Source organism: Dermochelys coriacea, chromosome 2, assembly GCF_009764565.3.
Source record: "Dermochelys coriacea isolate rDerCor1 chromosome 2, rDerCor1.pri.v4, whole genome shotgun sequence".
NCBI classification, from domain to species: Eukaryota; Metazoa; Chordata; order Testudines; family Dermochelyidae; genus Dermochelys; species Dermochelys coriacea.
In genome coordinates, this window is record NC_050069.1 from 197,694,217 (window position 1) to 197,705,118 (window position 10,902).

Consider the following 10,902-nt stretch of genomic DNA (forward strand, 5'->3'; position numbering starts at 1 on the left):
TAGTGTCCTTAGTAACGTCTTAGGAAGGCCTTCTTCAAATTTTCATGGTTGTAGTATTAAGATAGTTCTTGACAGCTTCTTTCAGCTTTAAATCTCAGAAGAGAAGCAGTCATCTAAGTCATCTCTTTCTCTAAAGATCTTACATTTCAAGCATTCTCCTTGTACAGTGTAAGCCCGTACGTCACACATTCTTGGTTAAGTAATGAACAGCAGCAGCTCCGACAATCTTGTGTGGGACAGAAAACCTGGACACTTTTGTTAAAACTCACTTTTAATAAGGGTGTTCATTCAGACAATGGACTGGCAGTCAGAACCGCTACCTTGGGGGCCTGAAGGGGGCCTTTGTGATTATCAAAGTTTATGTAACTCTAAGGTCTTATGGTCTTTCTAGCACCTTGTGTGTGTGTGTGTGTGAAAATCATGGTCATTTTTGGGGTTCTGTTCTTGGACTACAGTAACTTACAGCAAGTTTATAGAAAGTGCATCAAAAAGCTAGCTACTATGGCAATCTACCAGGGTGGATTTGATTTAAATCGAATTGATTTAAATCATGATTTAAATCACTAGTCAGGAAGACTTGATTTAATCATGGATTTCTACATTAAAGTACATTCTTGTTGGTTATTATAACCTTAATACATATTCTTCACAACTCAGAGATAGAGACCTTCCCAAACTGGGTCTCTTTTACAGCTTGCTGCCATTACAGGTTTTCCCTGCTCGTGAGAGAATGGCATGGTAGATCTCAAATCATTGAAGGCTACACACTCAGAAAGACCTCAAGACTTCTGGAATATGCTGCTCCAACGAACTGTTTGACTTTTGTTTCTACTGCCTGTCCCTCCCTTCTCACATCTATCTACAGATTTCTTCTCCTTGTCCAGATCTATTCCGCCCCCAACAATCTTCTATTCATTGAATTTTTTGAAACTCTGCACTTTTAGAGAGAGGTAAGGAATTGACTCTGTGTACACAAATTTGCAGAGGGATTTGCAATAGGGTTGAGGTCTGTTATTTCTCACCTCTATTTTTTTAAAACATTTTTGCTGTTAACAAACATGCTCTCTCTGAAGACACAAATCCACAGTTTGAGAATTGCAAAACTAAGCGTCTGTGATGGTGTATCTTCTAGACCAGAGGTGGGCAAACTACAGCGACCCGCAGGACCGTCCTGCCCGGCCCCTCAGCTCCTGGCCAGGCAGGCTAGTTCCCGGCCCCTTCCTTGCAGCCATACTCTGGCCCGCCGCTCCTGTCAGGCAGTGCGGTAGTGTTGCTGGCTCTGGCACGGTAGGGGGGCAGGGAGAGGCTGGATGGGGCGGAGGTTCGGGGGGGGTCAGTCAGGGGACGGGGCAGGGGCAGTTGGATAGGGGTGGGATCCCAAGGGGCAGTTAGGGGCGGGGGTGTGGATAGCAGTCGTGGCAGACAGGGAACTGGGGAGGGGGGGTTGGCTAGGGGGTGCGGTCCTGGGAGAGGGCGGTCAGGCATCAAGAAGTGGGTGGGGGTTGGATGGTCGGGGGTTTTGAGGGAGGAGGGAAGTGAGAGGGGGTGGATGGGGGCGGGGGCCAGGCTGTTTCCCGAGGCACAGACTTCCCTACCCAGCCCTCCATACAGTTGTGCAACCCCAATTTGGCCCACGGGCCAAAAAGTTTGCCCACCTCTGTTCTACACTGAGCCCCACTGGATGGATAGATAAATAGATAGATAAACCTAAATAATTTATACAGAAGCCCCTGGAACCCCATAAAATTGGTCCCTAATCCATGAACTATTGGAACTCACTTGCAAAACTTTTCTTAAACATGACATGAATATATTGTCTCACACTATAGAATTAGAATTTATAATCCCTATTCCATGATGAGATATCTTTGAACTATAATGTATCTTAATTAAAACTACATTTAGATAGGTTTTTTCCCCTCAAAAAGCACTTGATCAAAAAATCTGATTTAAATTTAAAAAAAAATTGAATTTTTTTTAAAAAGATCGAGATTTTTATCTACCCTGCAATCTACACTCCCTACATTATCTACACTTTCTAGGCTTGCTACCTCTGATTTTTTTTTTCTTTTCATCAAATACAAAGGCGAGGAGTGGAGACTGCTGCTACTTACTGTAAAGGAGAAAATCTGGATGAAGCAGCAACAAAAGAGGACAGCATATATTGGAACTGTTGCTTGTTTATTGAGAAAAGGGTAGGGGTGAATCATTATTTCCATTCTGTGAGCTGTAGTATTGAGTCCATTTTTAATGATACTAAAACTGTTACCCGTAATACATTTTTAGCAAGGAAGTAACTTTAAAAATTGATAACATCAAAAACTGGTAAAAACCAAAGTCCTGATAATAAACAAACCGTCATTTTTATTCTAAGAATGGACTGTGCAAAAATGGCACATCTGGTTGTTGGTTTCTTTGGTTTTTTTTTTTTTTTTGAGGGGGGCATATTTCGAGATACTAGTTACTTTAAGTAAAAAGAACAGGTTTTACTAGATATTTTTCTTACTCCTATTAGCCATACAAAGCCAACAGAGCTAAGAGAGAGAGTAAGCTAAATTCTATTCTCCTTGTCCATCATCTACAATATTGTTTACTAAGTGCTAATCAGTTACACTTGTGCAAACCTACTGAATGCAATGGGGTTACACAGGTGCCATTGAGTGCATAATTTACAACTATAAAATTGAACAGATGTAAATGGAGGACTTTTTTCCCCCATAGCTACTTTGCTTATGAATAAAAAAAAGGAAAGAACCCAGATTGCTTCTCAAAATCCAAGTAGTGTTTGTAGGTCTCACTATTAGGGGTAAAAAAATCATCTTACCTATAAACTGAGAACATTAGATCTGCAAGTCACTGAGAAACCATAAATTATATTTCTACCCCTTTTTATTTTCAAAGGAGAACTGAACTTAAATTAAGTGCACCTTACAAATGAACAGATGTCTTACAACAATTTTAACCTACCTTGGCCAACGCGCATTTTCACAAAACTAGACTTCCTATAGGAATGTCTGAGTAGACGTATTTCAATCCCTTTTTATTAAACTCAGACTCTTCAGGAAAATATTCTTCAGAAACACAACAATATTAAACCATGGGTCAGTATTCATATAACAGTACCATGGCTCACTGTGATCAACTTGTGCAGCATCATCACTTGATAGCAGTCTCCACTTCAAACAACTGCCAATCTCACATTGAACCCACACTTTGTCTAGATAAAATGGTTTTCATTTATAGTATCCATAGCAAAACCTCCAGATTTTTCCAGTCTTCTAAGGATCAATTTTGGTAATTTTATTTATTCTGAAATGTAAAAGAAAAAAAATTATACAGATCAGTACAAAACAAAATAAACTAACAACTCATGAAGAAAAATAAACTTTTTCCAGAGTTGTCCTTTTCCCATTCAAGGAAGGAAACATTCTGAACAAACAGCACTCTGTCTCCATCTACTAGTAAACACAGAGGCCAAAAGACAAAGTTAACCCCACTGCTTCCTTCTCCATTAATAAACATCTAAGGCTTAAGATAAGGAAGCAAGGATAAAGACAAGGAAGTAATAAGGAGAAAAAGAGGATGACCAAACCAAATATATTTCTTTCTGATTGTACATCTCCTCTTCACCATCCTGCAAAGGAAACATTCTGAAGTAAACATAATAAACATGAGGTGGGTTTTCTTAAAAAAGACCGGTTGAAATATGCTTTTGCCTGAAAGCACATCCATCCTGTAAGAAAATTAGTATTATAAAGATACATGAATGAACACACCTCCTTTACTAACCAGATGCAGCATACACTTTTTATGGTTTCTTTTTATCTTTTATTGAAAGAAAAAAATACTTTTAACATACAGAATTATTATGATGCCTGACCTACGGACCAGAGGCCAGTCCAGAGGCAGAGTGCAGAATTGGAAATGTCGGTTCCTAGTGAGAAGCACAAAAAGACCATCTCTCAGTCACATGGAATGTGTATTATGAGAAGACCTTTGGAGCACATCAATGCTCACAAAAAAGAAATACTGAAAATCTCAAATCAAATCAGATCCTCCAGATACATTTTGTTCAGCACTTGTAGATTGATTATGGGTCGGAAGGTCCTATCATCTTATCAGGAAGTAGTAGGAAGAGAAATCTTATTCTGCTATAGTCAGTAGAAAAGAAGTTGATTTTCTTGGCTTGAGATACCTGCTCCAAAGCTAGGCACTAAAAAGAATCGGAGGAGTCAGGATGTGTCTTTGAACTAGAATAAAGCCTAAAGCCTCTCATATCACTTGAAGTACCCAGATGTTCAATGAGTAAGGCCCTTGTTTCAGTTTTTAACTGAAAAACGCTCAGGTTTTACAAAGGGTATTAGTCAGTTTTTATTGATTGTGCACCTGCATTTTATACCATTTCAAGTTCATAAAAATCCCGATTATGTTAAGAAAATCCATACATTAATTATGGGATGTGCTTATGTTAATAATAATTAGTCTAAGTGTAAATTTAAAGGCTGTCTGTCAAACGTAAGGCAATGGAGGGGAAGATATAGACACATGCATGCACATATGTATACCTATTGTTAATACACAGTGCCAGAAATAAACCACAGCATTAAACTGCTTTTATTTTCAATATTCTTACTTTCCTCTCTGTTGCTCTTTTCTGTCCTCTTGTCCCAAAATATTAATCTCAATATTTACCCCAAACACTGTGAAGCTAATTTTTACACTGATTTTCACTTGTGTATTTTTGGAGGAAACACTGAAATTCCCAGGACATTCTAAACAAAATAGAAACCAAAAACAGAGGTCGTGTTGATGAGAAATACATAATGTTGACTCTACTTTTGAGCTACAAAGGTAGGAGCCCAGAGGCCCAGCCATGGAATTCTTCAATAGAATGGTTTGACTGGGAAGATAGTTGGAAGATTTTTGACAGAACTTGTCCTACTTTTCAAGTGAAATGAGCCTGAAAAAGAGCAAGTTCCTCAGACCTCATCCATTTCTTCTTTTCCTTTGGAGAAGGCAGACAACATCTCTTCTCTTACTAGCTTGTAAGAACATAAAAAACTATAGACTGGAGAATAAGAAGGCAACACCATGATGCTGACAGCTTTCTTGATCACCTTTCAAAGATCTCTACAAAGAATTTGAAGCTTTAAAAGAGCAAGACTGCTAGTTCAACTTAGCTGTTGTTCCATAGTCGTACTTAGACTGTATATTCCTAAATTAATTCAGAGAAGGCTAAGGTTCATGATTTGACTCTGATCCACCCTTATTTTTGAATATTATAGTTGTGATTCCCTGGGCATTCCATAGTAAACACATTTGATCTCCTGTCCATTTCACTGGCTAAGGTTAACACTGAGTAACAACCTTCTACTTCATGAATTCAAGCGTGTAGGAAAACTGCAAGTTACAAATGCAATTTTGTTTTTTGAATGATGGAAGAATTAACATGGTTGCAACGAAAATGTTCTTAGCTTACTTACAAAGTTTTTGATTTTGTTAAACCAAAAAAGAAAACTTAAGTGGAGGAAAAAAGCACTGTTAAAGCCAGTTATATAATGAACGGTGGTGATATTATTTCAGCTTAAATTACTCTCTTCTCAGATAGGCAAAAGATCCTTGTGCATATAATGTCAGGTTAGCGAAGATGTCAAAGTTTTCACCGCGCTTTTCTCATGGCAAGAGGCGGCAGAGACACTTCAAACAACAAGAAAGGACCAAAATCAGGTCAATCAGGATATGTTAAAACTCAAGAAGCACCAATCAGGATTATTATTTTTTGTCTTTATCAATTCATTCCTCAGGATGAGGGGCCCCTCCAGAGACCAACCTTCTTCCAGGTCCAGCTGTGGAGGAGATGGTGGCTTCCTTACTCTCCTGTCTATACTTCCTGGGGTGGTGGGCCTTATCCTCCTTGTGAGATCTAGCATGAGCCACGTGCCTCTCTTGATATTTATTATTGGGGAACCAAGCTCTCTGCTCCCTGAAAGGGGAGGTGTTTAAGCAGCAGGAGCAGGCACACATTGCCTGCCAAAGTTCATAACGTGTCTATTCCAAAGAACAGCTTACAAGTCCCCTCTTCTGAGGACCCATCAGTACCTAGAATCAACTGAGAAACTGATTCAAGAATTTGATCACTGCAAAGTAGACAAGAATGGTTAATGAGGATTGCCCTCTGAGGAGTTAAAGTCAACAAAATCTTGTATCACCTAACTGGAGTCTGCCGATTAAGAAAGGGAGAAACAGGCCAGTTGGAGCTGCCAGGGCAGAAAAAGGGATGTCATTTGCTGAGTAGCACAAGTCAACTGCTATCATGGCACCAAGAGGAAACTTATGGAAAGAGGCAGAACAGTGCCCCCCAGAATATCTGAAATTCTTCTTCCATTCAGCCATCCGTAAGACTTCACCTACGTTTTGTGACAAAGGAAAAACTCAGTACGAGATACAAAGTGGGAACAGCCTAAATTTGGGCAAGTAAATTTGAGCCCTGTGGCTGAAAAGTGAGCTAAATTTCAAAGTCTAAGTACTCAGATAAGTGAAAGACGAGCTCTTGTTCTATATTTGGCCTGCTGAATAGGTAGATTTGGACACTGATTGATTTAGAGCATTAGACCTAAGTAAAGACAATGCTGTTGGTTCAGGATGTTACACTTATCAAATTCTGGGAATTTAACTATCATGTTAAAGAAGGGCACCTTATTTGTGTGTGCATGTTATTAGAGAGTAATTTGCTGCTGGAAACGACAAGAGCAACCACAAAAAATGCTGAAAGGCTCAGAGTGTATGACCTAAAAAAAAAGACAGCTTAAGAGAAAAAATGAGAGATAAAATGACTGCAGTTGATATAACTATCATAAAAGAAAAAAATAATTACTTAAGTAAATAAGGGTACTGTTTTAAGAAAAAACAAATGTAATTAGACAGCAGAAAAAAATTCTGACAGTGAGGTCAGTCAAACAATAGAATAATTTGCCAAAGAAGGTTGTTACACTTTTCTGCATCACCTCTATTTTAAGATTTCCTTAAAGAAATTCTAGTAATTGTAAAAAGATGGCAATACCTTTAAAAGACATATTATTTGCCTAAAAAATGGAGCCAAAGCTACCTACCATCTTGTGAGGGGTAATATTAGTTTATCTAATTTGTGATTCATATTGCTTACACAGAACACACATCCAAAACTCTGACAGATGGTTTACAGGCATCAAATAAGCTAGGTTTCTGCCTGCAACAGCTCATCATCTAACTGGTTAAAGACAAAGGAGGGCAAGAAAACACACACACATTCTTTTAAAAAAATTAAATCCTTAAAAGTACTAAACTGACTATTTGTCTAATTATTGTATTGAACCAAAATTCAAATGCCTATCTTCCTTCTCGTCCCACTTTTGCACTACACAGAAAAACTGATGGACACAGAGAGAAAGAAGGAAAATTGAGGCAAGACAAAGCAGAATGTTAAGTAAGGGACCACACTGACAACTCACATTGACTTCAATGGTGCAGAATCAGATCTTAATTTCTGCTAAAATCTTTGTATTCAAAAGCCACTGCCCTAAGTACAATAATAATAATAAGCATGAATACTAATTGCAGGGTGGAAATACTGTAATGCCTTATGAACCCTGTGTGTTTTGTTGTCTAGCTCTAATTTATTTTTCAGAGTACTATTTCCTCCAAAAAGACTGAATTTTCTTTAGCACAAGGTTTACCGCTGGATTAATTTGGTGCAGAAGCCCACACATTCCATGCTTATCTGCTGGTATCATAAAAACTTATGAAAATTTAATTTGCAAGAATCTTTCCAGATCATCGCCTGTAAAAACTGCCATACTTGTAAAATTCCCTAAATCAATCTGGGTTTCAACGATATTCCTATTCTGTATCTCTCTAATTAATAAATCAGATGTCTCTGTGTGAAAGTAGAATTCTTCACTCCTTTGTATTACTGTGGTGTTGCATGAAGACAGAATTGCACAAACTCTCAAAGTAGAAAACATTTTTCCAGTCTGCTATAGCATGATATCTAGTCAAAACTCGTGAATGTAAATGTTGTGCTGCAAGTAATAAAAATTGTTAGTAAAACGTTTCGAGTATGAATAAATAATTTTATACTACAGACAGATGCATAGGTGCTAATTACTAATGTTTTATATTTCAAAATACAAAGAACAAAGTAAAAGTGTTCTATAATTAACACTTGTTTCAGCATGAACCTACCTTCAATTGTAGGAATAGGCATGTCTGTTTAAAAGGAATAATGAGATTTACCAAATACAGACAACAGCCTTGCCTATTAAATCCCATCAGATGGTTGAAGTTAAACTCTCCACTTGCAAGACAATGATAGCAACTACACTGCCATTCTTTTCTGATTTTGAATCTAATGCGCCAAAAGACAAAGCTACAAACAGGCTGCTTAATATTCCCAATTAGGAAATACTATAATGTAAGAGTCTGTAGCAATCTGTATAATAAAGCTAATGCTTCTAACTATACACCCCTGTTTTCAAGTTTATAAGTTTGCCATACTTTAAGTGTTTAGACTGAAATTTTCTATACATGGTCTCTTCACTATTTTAAAAAGCCACGTATTTTAATTCACAACAACGTTCATTCAATTTTGCTGACATGTTCAAAACAATATTTTCAGAACTTTGGATTGTGACTACTACAAGGAACGAAGTCAGTGGGAGTTTTGCTATTAATTTCAATGGGGCAATGAGTTCCCCAAGAAATAACTATCAGTTTAGAGGCAGTCAAGCAGGGTGTGGGCCCCGAGCACCACCTTTTTCTAGGGCAGCACCACACCATTGTGCTGTTCAGCTTTTGTTGTTGGGCTTTTTGGGGGGTTGTTTTGTTTTGCTGTGCCATTGCTGATTGTCTGGCTGGTTTTGTTTTTTTCTTTGCTCTGTTGCTCCCAGGATGGGGGCCCTAGGGTGGTGCTGAAAACGTTTTCCTCCCTGGCCAGCAAAACACCTAGAGATAGCCCTGTAAGAAATGTAATTGTTTAGTTATGAGGTGGTAGGGAACGGAGTTTTTAAAAGTACCATAAAGATGCACTGTTCCATTATAATCAACGGAATATCTTCTTCCCTTTATTTTAGACTTAGACATGAAACAACCACTCTCTGCAATCTGCCACTTCCAAGCAGCAGCGCTACTATTAAACATACGGTATACGATCCATTAGATGGCACGTCGTTCTCGAGAAGAAGCCGTGGGAAGTCGTCAGAAGTAAGCGTCAAATTTTGTGTCTGTGCAACTTAGCGGACTCATAAGACCCGCACAGACACCTAGACTGGATGAAAACGCGTGGGGGCAAAGGGCGATTCGCTGCGTCTTCGTGGGTCACCTCCCCCCTGCTGCACACACGTTCGCCTCTTGCCCAGCCCATTCCACCCGTGCGCCCCCGTCACTCAGCTCTGCCCAGCCCGAGCCTCCTCCCCCCAAACCAGCGCCCACCCCGCAGGGACTACCACGGGGTCCACCCACCTGCCACTGCCCTACACACTGCCTGCCTCCCATTGCCACCCTCATACCATGCGGCCTCTGCTCCACCAGTCACCCCCATAGCGTACGGCCCCCACAGTCCCACCGCTCACCCCCACACAGCCCCCGGCACGGGGGGGGGGGGGACGTTGGTGTGACTCGCCGAAAAAGGAGCCGGGAGGGGGCGCCGGACTCAAGCCCAAAGGGCAAACCGACCAACGGAATTTCTGGCCAGGGCTTCAGCTAGGCAGCGCGCGCTGACTGTAGCCCGAGCGGGCATCCACGGCGCGCGGGAGAAGGGCGGCGCAGGCCGCGAGACTCCGCGTGGGCGGCCAGGCAACTCTAAGGCGGCGAGCGCGTCGCTCCCTGCTCCCGCTTCTTCAGCCAGCGGCCTGCCCAGTAGAAGCAGCGAGCCGAGCCGAGCCGAGCCGAGCGCCCCCTCCCGCCCTGGCGGGAATCGCCGCCTCCTGCCCGTGCGTCCGCCCCCCCCGGCGGCGTTTCATTCCCGCTGTAACCACCCAGCGGCTTCAGGAGTTTTCCTCCGGGAGATAGCGGGAGAAACCCGCCGCCGCGTCCCTGCAGCTCCCATACACGCCAAGCTGGAAGAACCTGAAATCTCTAGCGCTGATCCCACTGTCCTACCTAGGCCTGACTGGCCTTCAGCTCCGGCAAGACAAGCTTCGGATGGGACCTGCGCAAGAGTCCTAAGGCACAAAGCAGAACAGGACCTTTAAGGGCACACAAAACAAGCAGCTTCTTCTTGGGGGCGCTTACGTGCGTAGGGCACCTCCCCTGCCAGGAAGCTCACCTGGTTGTGTTCTACTAGCCTACCCAGCCTGCAGCACTGTGGTAATCCTGTTTTGACCTGAAAGGTGAGCTAATTTTCAGGATCTAGCAGGTTGTTTCCATTAGGAGGAGGCAATCAGGGTGGAATCAAGTCAGAGGTCTTCCAGCCACAAGCAGCTGCCAAAGGCAGCCGACTTGGCCCAGCTGCCTTTCTCTTGTGACAGAAGAAGGGCAGCCAACTGGCCAAATTTGAGTGGCATGGGGAATGGCATACTGAATTGCTGTCTAGGGTAGCAGATTGCCTTGAGCAAGCTCCTAGTCAGGTAGTTCTTTGAGGCAATCTTCTTTATTTACAAAGTCCTGTTTCTTTGAACACAGTAAAAATCAAACAGCAGGAGATGTAACTCTGAGACAGAAAACTAAGCCTCTTTCAGACAGCACTTTACCCTAGTGCTTTTTCTCTTGTAGCTTTTTTCTTAGGGTCTTGCTACCAGGGCTTCTTTGACCAGATATAGGCTTCTTTACTCCATCTCTGTCTGCTTCTCTCATGCAATGCAAGCTCCTCCACCAACCAATACCCTACCCCTGAAATTTTGTATATCAGTCTCCAGGGAAACTCTTTGG

General features: G+C 41.4%; 1 protein-coding gene across 1 annotated transcript in view; it reads right to left on the minus strand.

Moving 5' to 3' along the window:
* Nucleotides 1-10,775, minus strand: part of ZCWPW2 (zinc finger CW-type and PWWP domain containing 2) — a 124,918-nt gene extending 114,143 nt beyond the window's left edge. Inside the window, 4 exon segments of the mRNA XM_043509000.1 lie at nt 2,353-2,369; nt 2,990-3,089; nt 3,092-3,226; nt 3,229-10,775. Coding sequence (XP_043364935.1) covers nt 2,353-2,369; nt 2,990-3,089; nt 3,092-3,226; nt 3,229-3,250 — 274 coding nt within the window. The 5' untranslated portion in view covers nt 3,251-10,775.
* Between the last annotated feature and the right edge of the window lie 127 nt (nt 10,776-10,902).